The sequence below is a fragment of the Fistularia commersonii genome, chromosome 22 (genome assembly GCF_037954325.1).
Source record: "Fistularia commersonii isolate RoL2024-O1a breed Wild chromosome 22, RoL_Fcom_v1.0, whole genome shotgun sequence".
Taxonomy (NCBI): Eukaryota; Metazoa; Chordata; class Actinopteri; order Syngnathiformes; family Fistulariidae; genus Fistularia; species Fistularia commersonii.
In genome coordinates this window covers 11,980,595-12,003,634 of record NC_141305.1, presented here as the reverse complement: position 1 = coordinate 12,003,634, position 23,040 = coordinate 11,980,595, and the positions used below count along the sequence as shown (strand labels likewise).

At 42.3% G+C, this 23,040-nt stretch overlaps 2 protein-coding genes across 2 annotated transcripts; one reads left to right on the top strand and one right to left on the bottom strand.

Annotated features, from left to right (window-relative positions):
- On the top strand, positions 1–11,923 carry rad9b (RAD9 checkpoint clamp component B). The gene is made up of 11 exons (XM_086169310.1): positions 1–34; positions 331–401; positions 644–775; positions 907–1,021; positions 6,137–6,236; positions 6,442–6,548; positions 7,474–7,580; positions 8,411–8,475; positions 8,743–8,865; positions 10,503–10,701; positions 11,169–11,923. The coding sequence occupies exons 1-11, from the start codon at positions 1–3 to the stop codon at positions 11,283–11,285; spliced, it is 1,170 nt and encodes a 389-aa protein (XP_086025436.1). The 3' UTR covers positions 11,286–11,923.
- Positions 11,919–22,736, bottom strand: pptc7a (protein phosphatase targeting COQ7 a). Its single transcript, XM_086169315.1, has 6 exons — positions 22,167–22,736; positions 20,402–20,581; positions 18,292–18,490; positions 15,127–15,250; positions 14,915–15,044; positions 11,919–14,770 (listed from the first exon to the last, which is right to left on the bottom strand). The coding sequence occupies exons 1-6, from the start codon at positions 22,366–22,368 to the stop codon at positions 14,712–14,714; spliced, it is 894 nt and encodes a 297-aa protein (XP_086025441.1). The 5' UTR covers positions 22,369–22,736; the 3' UTR covers positions 11,919–14,711.
- Positions 22,737–23,040: the final 304 nt, after the last annotated feature.

Below are 23,040 nucleotides of genomic sequence, written 5' to 3'. Positions count from 1 at the left end.
ATGGAGTGTGTCCTTGAGGGAAACGGTGTAAAAGGTACTTATATTTGTGGATATATCCACGGTCACTACATTATTTGAGAGTACAAAGTGATCTCTTAATGTTGTAAACCTCTAAAAGGCAATTTCAAAAATATGTTGAGGTGTACAAACCTGGACGGTTCTAGCTTGGCTAATGTAGCTTTCCATGTTAGCATTTTCAACCTAGCAAAAGATAAGGGAGCAGCTGAGGCAACACTGCTTTTTTACGTTTAAATAAAAAATACATTTCCCCAAGAATTTCAGCATAATGGCAGGTGTTTCCTTCTACCGTTGATATTTATTGTGACACAGCATTTGGAAAGGCCATTTATGCGCTTTCGCGGGTCGGAGATGAGCTTTGGTTGGATCCGACGGTCAGAGGGGTGAGTAACACCTCATTTACTGGCGCTTTCTACATGCAATCTCTGGGAAAGTTATCCCATATCGAACTGAATTGAATCTCAACTTTATTATCAAACTCCTGTCTCTCATCCAACCTCCCAGTTGAATAATAAGAGCACTACGGATTTTTTAAGTGCAATGTTAAGTAAGCCCGTGATAGGTTCCCTGATAGCAGCTGCTGTTTGCAGCGTCTACTAACCTGCATGTCTTTTGTGTTTTGAAGCTGGCGCTGAGAACAGTGAATTCTGCACAATCTGCATACGCCTGCTTCCTCTTCTCACCACTGTTCTTCCAGTATTACAGTCTGGGCTCAGATCAGAGCAGTGAGACTATTAAATGCAAATTGCTCATAAAGGTATGCAAATTTCCAGCCAACACAAGTGAAAAGAATCAAAAGAATTGAATGTAACACACCTGTAAAATGATGACACGTATTCTACTTAATGTATCATCTACTGCTGTGTTTACCCTATTTTCGTTTTCTAGAGTTTGCTACCACTTTTCCGGTGTACGACCTCCATTGACCGTAATGTGGAGAGATGTCAGATATCAATCAGCGTTCCCAGTTGCAGAGTGATCATCCAGTTTTACTGCAGGCATGGTGGGAAATACTGCATGTTGACCCCACACCAGTTATCTTATTTTCCTTTTGGCTGCTGTCTTCATGGTTCCCCTCAGTGAATCATCTACTTGTCTACACCTGTCCTCTGTGTCCCTTTCCCTCACAGCAACTACCTTCATGCCCTCTTTCACCACATCCATTAATCTGCTTTATGATATTCCTCTAGGCCTCCTGCCAGGCTTTCCAACCTCAGCATCCTCCTACCAATATATTTTATCTTCTCCGTGCATGTCCAAAACCAACTCAGCCTGGCACCTCTGACTTTATCTCCAAATTATCGAGCATCTGCCGTCCCTCTTATGGACTCTTTACTGATCCTATCCATTGTCGTCACTCCCAAGGAGAACCTAAACACTTTTGTCTCTGCTACCTGTAGCTCTGCCTCCTTTTACTCAGTAAAATACTCAGTCTCCTAGTAAAATAACATTGCAGGTCTCATCACCATTTTGTTCACCTTTGATTCTGGCTAATACTCACTTTATTACTTCACAGCTGACACTTCTATCCACCTGTTCCAACCTGCTTGCACATGTTTCTTCACTTTTTTAATTTTTTTTATTTAACCTTTATTTAACCAGGAAAAAGTCCCGTTGAGATTTAAAACCTCTTTTACAAGGGACTCCTTATACTTCTTTTTCACAATCTCTGTTACTTTAGACTATCAGCCCTAGGTACTTAAAATCCCTGAAAAACCTCTTGGAAGAACACATAACTTAATATCCTCTCTCTTCAATTGTAAAAAGCCAATGAAGATGTGATATATTGAGGCTTGAATGTCACACGTTCTTGTCAATTATATGGTTATGGATGGAATTATAGTTTTCTGTCATTTCTGATTGCTTAACTGCTTTTGTACTGAAAAACTGAATGAGTGGACGGTAAAAGAGGTGACTATCATGAACCACATAGTAGCAGAGATCAATAAAGGTGAAATAAGGCGGGCATTGAAGAAGATGAAGAGTGTAAATGGTAGTTGGTCCTGATGAGACCTGTGAAGGTATGGAAGTGTCAAGGAGAGGTAGTTGTAGAGTTTCTGCTTAGATTATTCAACAGGATCTTAGAGAATGAGAAGATACCTTAGGCATGGGCAGAAGTGTGATGATGCCCATCTTTATGTCAGGATCTCCTCTCGGCAGCCGAGAGGAGACACGGCTGGGATTAATTCGTAATCGGCGCCAGCAGCAGCAGCTGCCGCTAATCAAGAGCCCTATAAAGGGCAGCGGCACGCTCTGCCTCGGGCCGGGGAATTGTCCCAGACCACCGCGGACCCCTGCCATGGCCGGACCCCTACCCTGCCTTGACCCTGTCCGAGATCCTGCCTTCACCCTGCCCGGGGGCCCGTCCTGCCTTCACACTGCCTGGGACCCGTCCTGGTGAGACCCAGCCCTGTGCGACCCTACGTGCCGTTCTACCCAAATAAAGTGCTTCAACCCAGATTCCTGCTCCGAGGTGTGGTTCCCTGCCGGAGTCCGCCCCTGCGCTCCGTGACACTTTAAGAATGAGGAAGATGTGCAAAATTGTGTTAACTATATAGTTGATGAGCCATACGATGAAGAACCACTATGGTTTCATCCCTAGAAAGAGTACTACATATGAAGTATTTGCTTTAAGAATGTTGGTAGAGAAGTATGTAACCTGGCGCCGAGAGATGAACTATGGAATTGTATGAGGAAGTCTGGAGTGGCAGAGAAGTGTGTCAGACTGGTGCAGGACATGTGTGTGAGACAGTGATGAGGTGTGACAGAGAAGTTCAAGGTGGAGGTGTGACTCCATCAGGGATCAGCTCTGAGCCTCTTCTTGTTTGCAGTGGTGATGGACAGGCTGACATTTGAGGTTAGACAGGAATGTCCATGGACAATGATGTTTGCAGATGACATGATCTGTAGTGAGAGCAGAGAACAGGTTGAGGAAAGTCTAGAGAGGTGCAGGTATTCTCTGGAAAGGAGAGGAATGAAGGTTAGTCGCAGCAAGACAGAATATATTTGTGTGAATGAGAGAAAACAGAACAGTGAGGCGACTGGGAGTGGAGATTAAGATGGTAATGGATTTCTAGTGCTTCGGGTCAGCAGTCCAGAGCAATGGAGTGGGTGGAAAGAGCCAAAGTAAGGAATCAGTGATGCTGCATGGTTTAGAGACAGTGGCGTTGAAGAGAAGACCGGACGCAAAGCTGGAGGCAGCAGAGACAATAGTGATGAGATTTTCTTTGGGAAAGGATAGGATCAGCAATGAGCCTTTCAGAAGGACAGCACATGTTTTTGAGAGAAAGTCCGAGAAGCCAGACTTAGATGGTTCGACCATGTACGGAGGAGGGATAGTGAATATATTGGTAAATGGATGGGGTAGGAAGGTTGGACCTGCCAGGCCGGGGGTCGAAAGGAAGACCAAAGAGTAGATTTAGAGATGTAGTCTTTTGAACTGTCTCTGGTAGGCTGGAGGGCCCATCTCCTTAGGTTGGCACTTCTAAATGTTTTTCTGTTATGCCCCCCCAAGAAAGAAGGAAACATTTTGCACGCGCCCACCACCACTCTCAGCCACAATTGTAAATGGTGTCATTTGCACAACATTGTGTTCTTATTAACATGAAAGAAAAGAATAAAAAGAGAAATATAGATCAACTTGCAACAAAGAATAACTTTATTAACATAAGTGCTCGCTGGTTTACTGAAGTAGCTTTCACAAAGCGGGATGATTGTTGCCAATGTCTGGCACGTTTTCGCTGAAAAAAACTCAAGCGGCTTATCAGGGTAATAGGGGTGTAATATCTTTGGGGGATGCCTTCATTTATTTGGCTTCATGCTGTCCGCTTACAACATTTTCTGATATAGTAAACACACCAGTCTTTCCTCAGCTCCCACCATAGTGACAGTGAAGCCAAGCGCTACATACTTTTCGTCATATTTCCTCGCCTTAGCTTTCAAGTGACATTCGTTTGTCTCATCTCCGTCTCTCAGCGCCTTTATTATCATCCCTGTGAAATATTTTCCATGTGTCTCTTGAGGGTTTGCTCACTGCACTTGATATATCCTGCTCTGTGCTGTGCGTGCACATGCTCGGATTTAAAAAAACTACACCATAGAGCTTATGCTACATCATAAGCATGTTCCCCAGGGTTAACCCCTGCCCCCCAGCATCGCCCCCATGGAGCCGCGCCCCACTATTTGAGAAGCAATGCTACAGGACACGGCGTCCGTGGCTTTCAAAAAGGTGATAAACGGTCTATTTTCATGCTCTAATTGGAATAAAATATAGGGTTTTATTTGATTTTTCAAGTCAGTGCATTCTGTTTCTATTTACATTTTACAGAGCATCCCAACCTTTTGGAATTGGGGTTGTATAATGTCCTGTAACAAGAACAAAAACACCCGAGGGGGTATCCCTATGTACCAAACAGTTTCAGGAATGGATATAGCCTCCTAAAAGATGCTTTCTGTATTTGTTTTTATATCGTGTTTTAGCTCTGAGCATTTCTTGAAGATTTTTATTGTTTTAGTGTAATGACTCGTATTGTCTTTTCATACTGCTTCTGTGCAACCTCTGCCTGAAATCATCCACAGTATATGCATAATTAAGACATGACTTTCCCGGTTCCACAATATATTAATCATAACTATGAAGTTTCATGCTGCAGTCTCCCTTTTCATTGCTGGATATGGAACTTCAGCAGTTTCTCAGAATTTTGTTCTTTGCATTTTTAGTCATTCCAGCTGTTATTTTGACTTCCTTGCTCTTTATTGAGCCTTTTAGCAGTCTTAGCAGGATATTGTAATTTAAGGTTTCTCATATATTTTGATACCAGGACACTATTCAATGAGGGGAACTCTTTTCCTTCATGAAAGATGTGTACGTCACTATATGTTACAACAAAGGACTAACAATACAAGTCCCAAGAGATTGTTTGAAAATTAACTTCCCGAATTAACACCAGAATGCACAGAAAAACAACACAAGTGTCAACGATGTCTTCCTCTGTCAATTAAGTTACCTATCTAGGATAACAGTTGATGGATAACATAGTTTGCATTATTGCTGTCTTCAGTCTCCTGAACATCACCATGGCTGCCCCAAGCCACCGTAACCTGGCATCTTTGAGAAGTATGTTCTTAAAACACTGCAGTAATTATTAAGTGATAAAATATTACATATCATTTTATAATGATAGTGGAGTATCACTGTTGAAGTGCCCTAAATTCTTCCTTGATTCTTCCTCAGAATTTATTTATGAAAAGACAGCAAGAAATGACCTTACAACCTTCGATGTGTCAATATCAGGAAGAAATGACATCTTAATGAGCAGGTCTTATGATATAGGAAAACCACACCGTTTTTTTAATAAGAAACTAACTTTAATGAGAGTGGTTTCTGGGACATACATAAACATGTTATTTTATGTATTGTATTTGATTTACTGATGCAAAAGTCTCCTTTGTCATTATTATTTCATTCTCATTCATAATAAATTGCCAGTATTGTAAATAAGTCAATTTTATCATCTTTTGGTGAATTAGATATCAGTTGTAATTTAGATCTTCCCCATCTTTCCTACAGTATATATTGTTTATTTCTCCACTGAATAATGATGGAATGTGATAAATCATGATCAACTATTTTTGAACGATTAATTAATGCACTTGTTAACACACAAGATACATCACAAAGGCAAGAACCTGGAATTGTTCAATTAACCTTGTAAATAATACATTAACAAAAACGTCATGAGAGCAAGTACAATTGACAATATATTTTGTTTGCCTGTTTCATATAGTAATTTGAGTTACTGTTTACAAGATTTTTTTTTCATTGTGAGATTGATATGCCTTACAAACACAAGAAAACTCCATGCATTAAAGCAACACTTAACTGCAGTATTTGTTGTTACATTTAAAACTCGTATGGTTTGTGTCTGTGTCTGATGCATATTTAAATCCCAACCACTTTCAGGGGCTGGTCATTGTTTCAGGCCTGAAAAACCTGCATGGCAATAGAATCAGAACTGTATCCTTTGAGTCACTGATGGATCTGTGACATGAAATACATGCTCATACATTTTGTTCACACAAGATGGCAGTATGCTCCTAAAATCCTATCTTGTGACAGGCATAACCAAGACCCACAATCTGCATTACCAGGAGAGCATGGCTCTGCAGGCAGTGTTTGCTGCTCACCTCTGCCCAAGTCTGATGAAGGCTCCAGCCAGGTCAGCGCATCGCTCCTCGTTTATTAGATGTACAGTCGCAGCCCACTGGGTGTTTACATTATGATTTATGAGGAAAACACAATATTCGAGGACTGTTTCATGTAATCTTCCAAACTTAACTCTAGAGGAACACCAGGATATATCAGCAGAATGAAATGTAAACTTGCTTAGGTGAGTCCAACCCAATCCCTGTCCACCTCAACAGGCTTTTCAGCACTATGGTGATGCATTTTCCATCATCTCAGGAGGAAATCACTCTCTCTGTGACACGGCTGAGGGTCAACTTGAGGAATTACCATGAGGGAGGAAATGGTATTGTCCCTTTTTACATGTAGGCGTTACACTCGCTTTTACATTGAATGAAATATACTGCTCAAAAAAATAAAGAACACTTGAACAACACAATGTAACTCCAAGGCAATCACACTTCTGTGAAATCATAGTGTCCACTCAGGAAGCAACACAGATTCATTTTGACTTGTTTTAAGGACATTACATCAAAGTTGGACCAGCCTGGAGTTTGTTTTTACACTTAAATTTTGAGTGTGATTCTTATCCAGACCTCCATGGGTTGATACAATTGATTTCCATTGATCATTTTTGTGTGATTTTGTTGTCAGCACATTCACTGTGTAAAGAGCAAAGTATTTCATAAGAATATTTCATTCATTTAGATCTAGGATGTGTTTTTTAAGTGTTCCCTTTATTTTTTTGAGCAGTGTATAAAGGTATATATATCCTCTTGTTCAAATCAGGCTTAAATGCGGGCCCAATTGTCTGTCAGACAAATCAATTGGACTACTCTGGTCCTCTGCAGAAAACTGGTGTTTATATATTTTTTAGGTAATCTGTACTTAGCAGAGGCTCTATACAGGTATATACATTTATGTTGCTTTGAAAGGAAATGATCAAAGTAAGCCATCATCCTGATATTTATCTTTTAAAAGAAGAATCTGTTCAAACCCGAGTCTCACATCTTACTGTGTTTTGAGTTTCTCTGGTACATGATATTTATGACCTTTGTTGGAATTTATTTTCAGTGTTAAGTATTCTGAAGTACATGTTTTAGGCATGGATCAAACAGAATCATGAGCTGATGACACAAACTTTTTTTTTACTTGCAAAGTCATTTTTTACATCAGTGCTTCCAAAAGTACAATATCGGTGAGGGCCTTATTAAGCAATATAGTAGAGCTGAGTGCAAATTCCATTTGACCTGGTGACGCTTGTGTGACAGATCACACGAAGATGATGTCCACTGAGATGTCCTTACACCCGAGCGAGTTTGAGTACTTCCAGTTTGGAGGCGACTCCGACCTCACCTTCTGTCTGAAAGAGCTCAGGGTAACAGATATTTTTGGAGGCTCCCAGTATCCCATCACATGACAGTGTTTTGCGTGTGTGTGTATGTGGAAAACTGGCTCACCGCAGTCTTTTAATGTCTGCGAGGTTATGTTTCTGCTCTTATGACTGGGATTGGAGTGTGTCTGCTCTTCTGTTTCATTTTCACAAGAACTTTCCTCTCGGAGCCGCGATTCACTGTTATAGCAAAGTTAGCTGGACCTCGGTGACACAGTGATACTCTCGCCATACAGAGGAAGTAACTCATTTATGGGTTTTAGATGTTGAAATGTCGCATTTCATGGCTCTCAATGAGAGCCTTTTGTTTTTATGTGGACAACAACAGCCATTCCCATTCCAGTCTGGCTCTACTATTTATACTTGGACTAAAAGCAAAAACCCATCCCTGAGAACAACAATGTAATGACATCGACGCTGAAACAATGAGTTATCCAGAGTTGCTGCTTACAGATTCTAAATGAACACACCCAAGATTGTACTCGTTAGTCGACCACTTGGGAAATTGGGATAAACTACCCATGGAACAGACAGTAAGTTCCTTGAGCTGCATTAACACCCACAAACCTTGTTCCTAATGTCTTGGAAAGTGTCTGACACCCTGCTGTGAAGTGCTCCGTTGCCCTTATCATCTTATCCCTGTTGGTTCCTTTGACGGCGGAAAGCAGGTTCAGGTGATTTAGACATTGGCACAGACTCACAATTGAGCACTAGTGTTTTCTTCACACTCCAAATTAAGAGGTTAGTAGCTGTAAAACAGATGGACACGATCCCCCCTCAGTATTTGCCAGTCGATCTTTGTTATGCTTCTCCAGGGTTTGCTGTCGTTTGCTGAGTTACACTGCCTGCCGGTGTCAGTGCACTTCAGCGAGGCGGGAAAGTAAGTCTTTTTTTTTCCGTGAGAGTATTCACATGAATTGCAGCGGCGTCTCAAGTTGCGGAGATGGACGTCAGCGAGGGTGGTATCTTACCCCTGTCACCTCTAGCTGTGCGGGTAATCAACACCAAGCAACCTCCAGTTTCAATTGACAATTTTTCTCCATGGGTTGAGAGGCTGTTTCCATCGCAGCCTTGTTAAATCAGAGACCACTGAATGCATCTAAACACGTTTTAAAACATCGTCCATCTGTAATACCGCTCTTTGTAGGCCTGTGGCCTTTTCTCTGGAGGATCTGGCCCTGGAAGCGACCGTGGTGCTGGCTACTCTGTTGGCCCCTGAGAGCCGGGCCCCGTCTCAGCCTGCAGAGAACCCAGTGCCAATGTCACCCAGGTAGGCAGTCACTTACGTTCAATCTCATTCCATTTGTTTATACCCTCTACACATTTCCACGAAACAGTAAGACTTATTTCGAACCTGTAGGTGCCTTGTCGCAACCGAGGTCTTAACAGGCCCCGTTTCTCAGATCTGTGGTGATCGCCAATCACGGAGTATAATCGAATCCTCCCGTCGAACTACCTGAGCCTTTCTCCTGGCACTCGTGGTCAAGACGAGTCGCCCTCGTTGGATGTTTTTAGCTCGCTGAGAAGGCATAGTGTTACAGCGGCCAGCTTTGTGTCTGTAACGGAGATAATTAGGGCAAGCCGAGGGATAGGTGAGGTTAGGTTAGAGGCCTGTCCGTGTGGCTGTCTGTAATCACCTCATCTCTGTTATGCTGGCCAGTTTGGCTGCTCTGCCATTGTCATTTTATTCTGCTTTGCTGACTCTCGAGGTTTCTCTGTGCTTTCAGCTCTGGGTTGAAGAGCTGAATGTTGAAGGGATGAATGTTGAAGTTCACTTTGCTTGTGCTGACTACTTGGAGTCCACAGCAATATCACTAACTTGATTGCTTGGCAATTTTTCAGCCCATCAGACTTAACATGGTCATATTTACTAATGGTCCGTTTACTAATTTTTTTTGTTCCTATTTAGTGTATTTTTGTGTCATTTGTGATATCCTGATAACTCAAGTTGCTTGTCCACTGCGAGAGCTCAAGCTCCTAGTCTTCTGAAGTTGAACTCTAATTCTTTTTATGGTGTTTCTCTTGGTCTGGTTGCTTTTCTGTGAGTAATGACATGCATTGTGGCTGTGAGAACAGGGATGTTTCGTTGTTTGCTCAAACTGCACTTTAGGCTACTTTCAGTCAGCTAATTAGGATCTAATACATTACACGCTGACAAATGTGTTCAAAGAAAATAACAAAATGGCCAAGAGTATAAAATTGCTAACCCAGGAAGTAACATTAACCTTAACCTAATGTCATGATTTATTAGGATAGATATTATAGTCACTAAGTGTTGGTGTCAAATCATGAAAGTATTTTAAACACATCCTTAATAGCATAAATGTATTCCACTTTCAACTAAGCAGTAAAATTTTTCCGATTGCAGTTATGCAGAAAACCCAGTATCTAATTCCTTTAGTGTATGTGTGAAAATCCTGAAAAACATTCCTCTGCCATTTGAATATTTTTGTTTCTTCAATGCCATTTGCTTTTTTTCCTTCGATATGATGAACTCAAGAACAGTCTCTACGGGGCTTTTGAGACTGACGTGGGAAAAATAATTCCTGAATACACAGCAATGTCAGCCTTTTACGAATGTAAAGGTACTCTCATCAGTTAAGCGGCTGATGTAAATACTATGTAAAATATCATCAGTGATCGGGTCCTCAAGAAGGATTTTCTAAGGTTTCAATGCATTCTGCAATTCTTCTAAGAGTTAACATTCTTAACCTTTACTACTTTGAGTTGTTAAACTGTTGTCAAATGATATATCCATCACACATTTAGTCTTCACTCTCTGAAAGCATCAATATTGGTTGGGCGTCTCTTGAAAAGAAATGCTTTGCGATCCAGAGAATTTACCGACCAAGCAAGTAAGCTAACGTGTGACTGGTGTGCATAAGTTTTTGCGTGGTATGTTTCCAGGTGCGCAGACGCTGCTGCGGTAAACATCAGTGTGCTCGAAGCGGACGGCGCTCAGTCTCAAAATGTCCACGTGGCATCCAGCCAGCGCAGTCTCATGATCAACGCGGCCACTTCTATGTCGCCTCTCCCTCGGATTGGTGAACCTGTCGCACCCGACGAGACCCGTGTCGGCATTCCCACGACTCCCGCTCCCTCCCCGGTAACTCGACCATCCTGCGGCCTTTACTTTGTCACCAGGAATCTCACACAAGTCTCTGTATGGGGCCGGCTTGCTTTAGTCTCGACGGGTAGGGTGTTGCTGTGAAATGGTTTCCTATGATAGTGAGTGGAATTACACCCAGACTATAATAATGCCTTGCCCCCCTCTGATGTGACTCAAACTGGCATGGAGTGTGAGAATGAAATGTCATTGTTCTAAATGAATCCAGTTCATCCATCTGCTGGAATGACATACCTTAATACCAGACTTACCACCTGTCTTACTTTTGACTGCCCTGCTGTGTAAAAGCCTGTCATTGGGAAGTAGCCGCGGTATCTACTGGACTGTCATTTAAAATCAGCTGCTACTGAGGATCAAATAGGCTCAGTATATAACTCCATTGAACTAAGAGAATGGTTCTTTCAGGAAATGATAATAGTGCTAACACATCACATTTACCTTTATAGACCTGCTCCCTGTTGTTCAGGGCCTTGTCCTCTGAGGGTTGCTGTGCCAGGCTGCCGGTCCTCGCATGTTACAGCGACACGGAGGACACGGGGGACTCCTTCACAGGATGCCCGTAACACCGTCACTCCTTCGGTTTGCAACTCACAAATTATTATTTATGTTCAATGTCCTGTTCCTAGTATATTTATAACTAATGTGATTAGTTTAATCTGTTTAAATGTCTCGTTGCAGTAGATTCAACCGAAAGTTCAACTGAATGTATCTATTGTAGTTACCAAAATAAATGAAAACATTAGCCCACTTGTTTTGCCCACTTTGTAAGGCCACTTGAATAAGTCACAGCTAAGTTTCATTTTTCAATGCCAGTAAACTGGCTTTTCACTCCTGATAAGTGAAAGTCCTATCGGTAAGATGCTCTGAAGGTTCTCGGTCATCCACGCCACGGTCAGCTTTTGTCAAATCCTATTGTGGCGACTGGACTTTTAAATTTATATCCTTGTAAAGGAGAGGAGAGAACACAAGTCATGTAGCCACAGTAAGATTTGATAATGGTCGGCTGGATGGGAACGTCTGGATTGTGAAGAATGTGGTTCAAGACAAGCCATTCATTCTATCCGGACCTAAAGATGTGTCTTCTTGTCGCCTGAGCACTATCCTGTGATCGCCGTCCCCTCGTCAATAAAATGGGGATTTCTTTGTTAAAAGCATATACTCCTAAATAAGCTTATGATGAAATAAACACAGAATACTGAATAATAAATACTATACTCTTTATTTAAATATTGTACATATCTGAAAATGCTCTTCTCGGCTTGGATTTGCACCGCAGTGGTACACCCAATATAGACATACTCCGGTTTTAACAGAGGAAGAACGCGTAGATGGGAGACAACTGAAAAGTCAGGGAAGGTGAATCAGGAACGACATAACCCACAACAGCAGTGCTGGCATGGGGAATTGCTTTAAAATATTCTTAAGGCTGCTTAGATTGTCTGTGTGTTGCTTTATCTAAACCTGCTCTTCTGTGCCCATGGGCCTCTCTTTTCAGAAAGACATCCTACACTGCAGTCTTCCAGTGTGAACGTGACAGATTTAGCAGGGAAACAGTCCACAAGATAGTGCAGACTTGTGAACAGTGGGAGGGGGTCAAGTATGGCATGGCTTTATCACTATTCCTCAGTGCCTGACCAAGTGCACAAAAGAGGATTTCAGAAGAAAGAGATGACATACCACAGGTTAAAGACATCCAGAGTTAAGACAGTAGGGCGTGACGGGTAAGCCGTTTTCTTACTCATCACTCGGTTCCGGGCATAGTTGGAGCAGACTATGTTTTTTTTAAGGTATAATGTTGCCAGGATCTAAGTCTGATACAAGGCAGATCATCAGAGCACTACATAACATAACATTTCCACAGGGGGTTGAAAATGCAACTGATGCAGAATTGAGATCTGCAATAAAAAAAAAAAAACCTGACGACTTTGGTGCAAAGGAGGGCTAAAAGGAAATTCTGATTGTTTCCTACTTTTGCTCCTCTCATTCAATCCCAATGAACAAAGAAGATACAAAAATAAATTTGGTCACTTGACCAACTTCTACTGTATTCAGCTTTTACTTTTTCCACCAGATAGAGCGCTTCAGACCTTTTGTGCGTTTTGACTCCGTGAGATCAATTCAGCCCAGTGGATATGGAGAAGTCTAGCCTTCACCTCCATCTCAAAGACAATAATTACACACAGAAGTACTGAGAAGCACAAGTACATTCATGCCTCATTCACACACACATACCTCATGTACTCAAAACAAACTTCAGTAGCGGCTGTAATATTAAAGGGAGGGCATCTGTTTGACACTGCGTGTCTTCAGATGCTTTTTGACTATAAAATCCTAATTTTAAACCGCCAAGTAACAAATATAGTGCAAATCTGACTTGCACTTTTGTGGAAAAGGCAGCCACTCTCAGTGTGTTCTTACATGCAGCAACAACTGAAATGCCTAAGCATTAATCGGGGTTGGGTTGCAGGGGCAGCAGCCCAAGCAGAACCCCGGCCTGCCCTGTCCCATCTTCCACGGGAACCTCGACATATTCCAAGGCCAGCCGAGAGACGCTGACCCTCCAGCATGTCCCGATCATCCCGACCAGATGCCAGGGCTATCCTGTAAAGCTCCTCTTGATGTGAAGGAGCAAATGACTGAGCTCATCTTCCTATCTCTAAGGGAGAGCCTGGACACTCTGTGGAAGGAAGTAATTTTTAGCTGCTTGTAACCATGATTTATTGTTTTTTCGATCACTATCCAGAGCTCGTGATCAAGGATGAGGTTGGACACATGGATCGATTGGTAAATCAGCAACTTCCACCTTTTGGCTCAGCCCCTTCTTTACCCCAACAGACTGACGCAGAGTCAGCGCCGCCGCAAACACTTTACTGATCAAACTGTCTATCGCTCCATTCTTCCTTCTCTTGCGAACAAGAGATACTTGAACTCCACCACTTGGGGAAGGATCTTATCCTTACCCGGAAAAGGCACTCTGCCGAGGACCGTGGGTTTGGAGAAGCCGATACGAATCCCAGCCTCTTCGCACTCGGCCGCAAACGGCTCCAGCGAGAGTTGGAAAGCGCGGTCAGATGAAGCCAGCAGAACCACATCATCCGCAAAAGGCAGAAGGATCCCATCAAAATGCCTTCTCCAAGTCCACAAAGCACACGTAGACTGGTTGGGTGAAGCCCCATGCACCCTCCGGGACCCTGTTGAGGATGTAGAGCTAGTCCACTGTTCCATGACCAAAGCGATAATGATGCTCGTCTTCCTGAATCAGAGGCTAAAATATCTGACAATCCCTCCTTTCCAGGACCCCTGAAGAGACGTAACCAGAGGGGCCGCGGAGTGCAATTCGCCTGTAGTTGGAACACCAACACCAGTCTCCATTTGACTTTCTGAAAAAAGGATTAGACATTTCAGTTCATTTTTCCCAGGACAGCAGTCACACTAGATCATCAAGTATACCTTCCCTGCTCACAAATACAAGGTCTGATGCCCTTTGAGCACAGCTTTTCTAATGATCGCGGTTTCATCGGGGAACATTCGGCAGCCTGTTTATTCAGCCCTAATGGTGCCTTTTCCTGTGCAGTTCCCTTCTTGACACTATCTTTCCCTTCTAGCAACCCAGCATGGGGCAGCTCTAACAGTTGAACTCATGTCCGGTGGCTTCATCCACTCTGCCTGAGTCTAAACCTCCTCCCTGCTCTACCACTCAGGGACAGACTACTCATCACCCTCATCTCCAATGTGCCCAATGATTGCTTATCCCAGGCAAAAGGGATTATACAGTGAGCCCTTCAGCTCAGCCAAGGGGATGTTTTAGGCCACGTATAGGAGTTCGTTTGGGGGAGAACTGTGTGATGGTCAGCTGAGGGTTGAGGCAGGATAGAGTTGGGACGTGCTGGAGCGAAATCCTATGTCAGTCCTTCATCCTGTCCAGCAGGAATCAAAGCTGTCCATGAGCTGCACAGACAGACAGCCCCCGTGTCCAAACCACACTGACTCTAGTCAGTGTATTCTGCCACAATGGACAGCAGCACTGTGATGTCATCTGGCTTTCCTCCTACACAGAGAGAGCAAAGCAAATCTTCAGTCAGGATGAAGCAAGTGACGTACTCCCTGTGTTTCCACCCTCAACAAATGTAGTCTTTTCCTCCTCCTTTCTTAAAATAACCAGGATGGAGCAACAATTTCTTTCGTTACCTACCTCTTACATTCAGCCCGTTGTCACAGGCAAACTGTGCAAAAGGCGACATGTAGTTGGGATCGTAGGCTAGAACGTGGGCTTGCTCTGCAATACTCCGCGCGGTCTGCTGGATGCTCTCGTAGTTTGAATTCTGAGCAACAAAAAGCATGACGTTTTCATACTGTTCATACTACTGACTCAGTCTCAAACAATGAAGGGCATTTTTTTTTTACCTTTAGTTTCTTCAGCTGTTGCAGGATCATGTAGTCGGGCATGTTGTCGAAGAGCCCATCAGTTGCTGTGAGAATGATGTCACCCAGCTGGACATCGAAGGAAGAGCTGTCAGCAGCGTCTGGACTGCAAACATACACAAACATAGAAAATTCAGGCATAGAGATACGGCAAACCAAAATTGTGAGACAACAAAACCCAAAGCAAACACTAAGTGCACCCCAAGGACACAACACCAAGACAAAGTGGAACATGTGGTGTGTACTTTTAAGTGCAATGAGAATTGTGATGACCTATATACATTGATGAGACAAAACAACCTCTCCAAAAATTGATGGCCCTACACAGGAGAGCCAAGTCTTCAGGTAAGGACCCAGGACCACTTACACCTTAATGACAGAGGCTACTCCTACAAAGACAGCAATGTCCCATTTCTGGCCAGAGCGGACAGATAGTTTGAGAGGGGAGTAAATGAAGCCACCTTTATCAAACTGGAGTTGAGACGGTCACTGAGCAGAGACGACCTTTCACCTACATACAACACTGCTGAAATCCGTCCCAAGATGTTCAACACCCACCTACACACAAATCTGTTTGCACCCTGCAACACACCTGGAGAAGTCTACAACCCAAACCAGGCTCAGCTGTCTTCCACCTGAGCTTCGGTTCAAGTGAACTGACAAACGCATTTTTTGGGGTAAATTTGTTCATACATGAACTTCATGTCCTCCCTAACTTTCTATCGTACATACCCACGCACAGGAAATCTGGCCTGTCTGACCTGACAGTAATCTGGATCTGCAACCCTGCTCCTGAGTCTGTCCAAGAAATACCCACAGATTAGTGCAGATTACTTGACCAGGTGACAAAAGTGGAAATATTTATAAGCAGATAACATAGTGATGACGTTTGATTCTTAATTACTTCTGATGTTTCACCCAAATCCTGACAGAAATGTAATCGTACCTTTAGCATGAGGACAAAAAAAATGTAAAGAATCACCAAGTGGAGGTTTTGGAACAGACACTTCCATCTAATAAATTCCCACTGGCCACTAGTGCTGAATGAATAAAACGGCTTGAGTCAAGTTCTGTTCTGGGAAGGAACCCATCTCTTGCAGATCACATCCCCTGCACAGTCATGGGTGTTAAACAATCTGCGTCATGTCACATGCCTCCAGGTACAACCAAACATCTAGTTATTTTGGTGTAGCCTGATTTTCACATGACGCTCAGGGTCTCAGAAAACTTTTCACCAATGTCAAACACTGCCAAAGCATGGCTCTAAACTAAGTTCAAAATCTTAGTATCTCTTTGTAAAGTCGGACATACACCACCAGGAAACTCTTTTACTGCGAAGCATTTGGCAGCTTCCTGAGGTCTGTACTGCTGTGCACATTCAACAACAAGTTAGAATATTGGCCTAATGAGATCTACTCCAAAAGTAAACTGTAAACAGCAGTCATTTGAAGACTAACCTTAATGTTCACCATTCTAGATTAAAAAGGAAAACCCAACAGATGTTTTTTTATCTTGCAATGGTAGTTAATAAGAAAAAAATAAGTCTCAAATCAGACGCTGAGCACAGACTGAAATATATAGTATGTCGAAAATATATAGCTGTAAGGCATTGTACAGTGCAAAAAGTCATTATTTAACTTCATATGAGTATATGTATGTGATTGTGGCTCTTCTTAAAGCCCCATAACTGAACCATAGAACATAACTATTCGAACATGAAGGACATCAATCAGTAATTCTGGTTAAAACCATCAACACTAACTAATACTACATTAGTTTCGTGATATATGTATATCAACTGAACAATTACACTGAATTTCATAACTTGAAGAAACGTTAAAATTGTCAAAGGGCATCTCCCACCAATTGACCACTAAAATACATTGATATACAATAGAAAAAAGGAGGCGCCAACTTCTAAAAAAGTCATACAACCACTGTGAAGCATCAGGAGGGACTAGAGGATCTCATTATGCCGATCCTAATTAAAGACATTTCAGCATATTAGAGGAGCAACTTACACTTGACTTATTAAATGTCCACACTCCCACCTGACCTTAAATGTTTTCATGTCAAACACAACCTGCCCAGGATAATTTTTTGGTTGCATTGAGATACCCTGGTGTTGTGTGAAGTTACCTGAAGTGTCAAATTCTGCAGGTGCAGGTCTCTGATGCATGCCGGATATAAGAAATTTTATGCCTTTACTTGTAGCTGTAGATTACCCTTTTTTTAATGAAAAAGATGGCAACATTCCCAGAATTCAAGCATGCTTCTCCAGGTGTACACATTATACCAGAACAAGCTTGAAGTAATTGTTTTTCAAGAATTTCCTTTTATTCTACAGTCTCATGAATGTTGTTTCCATATCTTCTTTAGCTTTCACCCTTGCTGCGCTCTCTTTGGTGCTAAATTACAATGGGAATCTGGGATTGGAAGGTAAATCTGCTGGAAATTACCAAGAAATCTTTAAATGCATGTTGCTTGGAAAAGGGTAAAATATTTATTGAGGACAATATAACGCCTAAGGTTGTGACAAGCTTATAATGATTGTTTGAGGGAAAAAAAGTAAGTAAATAAATAAAAATAAAAATAATTATTATTAAAAAAATAAAAAATAAAAATGTGTGCCATCTAAAAGATAACTATAAAATACTGCACCATTCTGTAGCTCTTATGACGTTCTTCAGCACTTAGTCTTCTACAATTTTTTTTTACAAAGTACCTTTAAGAGGCTAACAATAATCTGCATGAGTTAAGAAGAGCCAAGTGGGAGGATGGCTGAGCCTGCAAGATTGACCGTAGACACTTAAGTTTGCTCATCAGCCTGCAGAGACTTTGACCGGGGTGCGAGGGAAAGCTGGGCAACAAGCCATTGCCTGCCCTCAAGTCTACTGGCATATACTATGTTGCTTGGCACACGACATCAACGAGGCAGAGCAGCGCGTGGACCCTGACGTGCTGTTTCACTACCGTCAATAACGGTGTGTGAGAGGAACACATAATGTTCTGCAAGACATCTGCAAATCATCCATGTTATCCCGTTATGAAAGAAAAAAGTTCTGGTTATATCTAAATTCTTAGCAAGCTCAGACCTCCTCCAGTATGTGCAGCACTTTCATGGCTAGTGCATATAGCATGTCTCACCTGTCACTGAGGACAGCCCCTTCTGCCCCAGGGGGGGCAATTGACAACTGGAAAGGTGTGTTGAAGTAGTGCTGCTGCTCATCAGAGCGGTGAACCACTTCTCCTCCTCGGACCACCAGGAAGCCTGAGTCTCCGAGGTTGGCAGTGTGTAGCCTGTGACTCTGCCGGTCCAACACCACAATGCAGGCTGTGCTGCTGCCTGCAGACACAAGGGACATGTGCAATTACTTTTATTGTTAATTCAGCCGTTCCATTGTTTTTGTCAGATGTAAATGGATTCATATAAATGTGCTTTTTTGAACCTGTATCACATGTAAGTGTGATTCTATGACAATAACCAAAGACCCCCGGCAAGAAGCAAGACTAGCTGGACAGCTGTGATGTTGTACAGGTAAAAGCTGCAAAGAGAGCTCTCTTACCTGTACTTACCTATACCTAAGATAAGATTTTAGCAACTTAAAAATAGTCAAATTAGATGAAAGGAAACTATGTAAGACAGTAACAATGTATGTCCCACATCATGGCACGCATATTTTGGAGTTGTTGATCAATAGTTGATCAACAACTTTTTCATAAGATTTCATATTAACTTGACTTTTAATAACATGATATCTATTATTGTGTGTGCTGGGCACAAAATATTATGAAAAATGTGTGATTTGCAAGATTACAAATACAGGTAACAGAAAAAGAAAATTTAAAGACATTCTCTTGAGAGCAAAACAGGTTTATCACAGTCAGAAGAAACAGGACACAGGGGATGAAACAGGTAAACTGGCTCCCCTCCACAGAAGGGCTTTTAGAAGCCATTTAGAGCCTCCAGACTCAGCAGAGCTGAGGGCGTTGGAGATAAACCTAAAAAGGCACTATTAACTTGCTAGAAACACAGCACGCTGTCAGTTCACTTGAATGTGAAGCTTTCTCTTTGTCAAGAGCATATTGAGTAGCTCACATCACTTTTTGACATATGATCAGGTTGAGCCTGAAGGTAGATGTAATTATTGATACAAACATCCACATATGGGGTCAGTGGCTGATACTAAGGCATTAGAAAACCAGGAGGCTACTGGCAAATACTGAATGATGAAAACTGACACTAGATAAAGAGTTTCAGTCATGATTTTTGTGAAACTACTGATGATTTGCAACATTTATTAAATACTTAAAGAAAACTCATAATTAAAAGGAAGATATCAGCAGTTTTTAACTTTCATAAAGTTCAATCAAATATTCATAAAAAAAACAACACTATACCATGATTTTTCCTCTTGCCGTTCACACACTTCATTGCATAGCAAGAGCGAATTTTAATGGAAAGATACCGGGGAAACATTTGGAAGGCTGATTAGTGCCATTGCCTTTATCTCATAAACCATGCCAAAAACAACACTGTGTTTGCAGGAATTTTTGGAGATCAACCATCTGTGAGATGCAGGGGGAACTTGAGCTGATAGAGCAGGAGGACAGTGTGTGGCCACACCCTGCTGGTGATTCATCTGGCAATCCAAAATATGCTCACTGGGATCAACCTTCAAAAGCCCTCACGCACTGTGACTCACTCTTTACGATGTTTTCTCTCCAGTTGTACAATTACAAAACTGTTGGCCTGAAGAACATTCCCCTCCGCCATGAAGAAAATGGACAATACTGTGTTGTTTCACCAGCTGCACATGTGACAATGTACTGGAAAAATACTGACACGCATAGAGATTTGTTCCGAAAACATCTGATGTTACATGCTTGTGCACGCTTATTTACAATTATGCTCAAGGAATGGAATAATGTAGGAAATGGATTGTGGCGTGGCATGCATAGAGACATCAGATGTGGCTCTTCTGATTCATGATTCAAAGATCTCAATTAAGCCAGCCGCAGACCTCGGATTAGAACAAACAAAATTATGATCAGGACCAAATGGAAAAATCTACTGGTTAATTGGCAGGAACACAACCATATGGGTTAAATTTATTGAGACTTGATACAGATCCAAATCAATATGGAGTTGTGAAATGGTATAAGCCTAAAAGAGAAATTACCCTCCAACTACACGCACACGCACACACACACACACACACACACAGACGCACACTTTTCCTGAGGCGTCACTCACCCAGCAGTGGCACTTTGTTTTGCAGCAGCTCATAATAACTGGTGGTGAGGACTCCCACAGGGTTGGTGGGAACAAAGCGTCCTTCCTTCACTAGTCTCTCACACGTCTTCATCAGTGTACCTGAGAACTGGGAAGGGTCCACACCATAGTCCCTCCAACCACCTACTCCATCTGCCACACCTACAGACAGGCAAGCATTTCATTGAACACTGCAGTTTTGTTGTTATGCATATGAAAGAAACATGAAAATATAAGCTTTATTTATGTATTATTTTGGAGTTTGGCTGATAAATATGGTAAATCAAGTACAATATAATGACTCTGAAGTTGTACCATTACACCTTCAAATTTCCCATTGCATTTTGAAAGCAAGTGCGCAACTAAACATTATTTGCGGATCAACTTTCAAATTAAAGCTGCAGCCACAGACACAATGATCCATATCTGGATGATTTTTCAAAATTTCAGACATTCTTTGATACAATATATTTATTTTACCCAGACTAAGGAGAGACAAATGTACAAAGCAGATAGTAATTGTAAATATGAAGCCAGAATTTTCCGTTTAAATGTTAGGCTATAGGCAAACACAGAATCAGACAAGAGAATATCACCTTCTAAGTCAACATCATCTAATTAAGAACATTAAAAAAATAGATTTAACATTAATTAACGTATAACAGGTAATTATTTCTGACATTTACACTCAATTACTCAGTGATTCTCAGAATCTTGCAGAAATCAACAGGCAATGCCTTGCAACAGCTAAATTAATACGAACAATTGGAGTGTTCATCAAATGTATCAATAACATTAATTGAAAGAATGAAGAACAAGTATCAAGGGATACTGAAGTACTGAGAATGGCATTTCTAAACAAGTTTAGTGTTGTTCTATTTGCATTTCAAGCTATTCCTGACAATGGTGAAAATGTCTCTTCCCACTTCAACATGCTCAACACTTTATTGTCTTTGATGCTGAAAACGTACGGAATCAATCTAAAAGCACTGCTCATAACTACAAAACGGCAAACCACTGTATCCTTAATATGGATATATAAACAGTGATGGGGAGGGGGGCTTGTTCTCATATGAACACGCTTAGTCGGATCCGAGCCTTTCTTAGAATGGAAACTTTAGTCTCATTACTCCAAAGACACGGCATCTTCACCGCTGACCATACATGGATGGCACCGAAAAGTCTCCACAGACTAAGGCAGAAATAAAGACGCAGTCCTGCTTCGCTACAGACCTCCAAAAATAACTAGACTTCTGTAAAGAAGATGTAGTGACTCGAAGTTTTGTGTACTTTTAAGATAAGTGCTGCAACAGGGCTGCGACAGGCAGTAGAGCTGCATGGCCCCGCAAAGGTGTTAGATAACAATAGATAGTAACACATAAGCTGTTAGGACTCATTGCAGTCTGCAGTGGATTCAACGCGGGTCGTAATGCTTTGTATTCCCAAGATACAAGATGGAAGACAAATAAACAGCTAATGATGGAGGTTCACCCGTTTAATTGTGTACATGGAAATTTAAAGTACTACGGGCGAAAATCCCCCAGCACAACAACTCTCTAGGTTAGCAGTGTGCATGACGGCGTGAATTTTGACTGCAGATTCATACGTATTAAAACGGCAGTGAAACGCGGGCGTGAAACACCAAAGTAAAGACAGCGACTTTGAATCATCTTCCATTACTTTGTGAGACTGTACGGTGCGGTTAAGGTTCCCCCACCCCGCAAACACATGGGGTAACGTTACTCACCCAAAACATCCGCGGATCTGTGTCGGGCGATGAAGCACGCGTCGTCCCCATAGCACATGCCTTTCTTCAAGATACCTTTACGAAAATCTTTGCCGAAGCCGCAGCTCGCAGTCACCAGGCTGTAGTCGCGGCTGTCTGTTTGAGAGAGTCCGCCGATGACAGCTCTGGCAACCAGTCTACCGTATGACAGCACGGACAACATCACCTACTCTCCAGCTCTCACCACACAAACCGGCCAAGCTAGCCGATTCGCTAGCTTAGCGTCGAAGTGAGCTAACCCAACGGGCTGAGCTAGCCAAACACCGCCGCACTGCCAACAGCCGGGGCGATTACATAGACAATGCCACTCGCCTTCGGAGTCAAAAACTAAACAAAACAAACAAAAAAACACAGCCTCAGGGCGCTTTACCGTCGTGCCGCTGAGACTACAGAAAAATCACAGAAAACCGCCTTTATCGTAGCAAAGAAACGCAAAGTGTTGGCTCTTCGACGCCATCATGCCAGTTGTGCCCTTCGAGACGTTCTATAAATTGTTGGACAGCTGCGTTCCGTCCTCGCGCATTCAGCTCTGTGTGCAAGGTCTTGTGACTGCTCTGACGTCACACGTCATTACGCAATCCAGTTTTCCTTATAAGGAAACATCACTTATCTGACAGCGTTTATCGACAAAACGATCCCCCTATCCAAAGACACAGAATATCTAACGCCCGTTTAGCTCAAGACAAACAATCGACTTGATCTTCAAGTAGCGATCAAAATGAAGGGGAATCATCACATATCATGCAGAAACAAGGATACCGATCAGTGTATAACCTTTCTGTATGCAAATTCCCCTGGGCGGCATTTCACACACCAGCATCCAGAAACCCGTTGA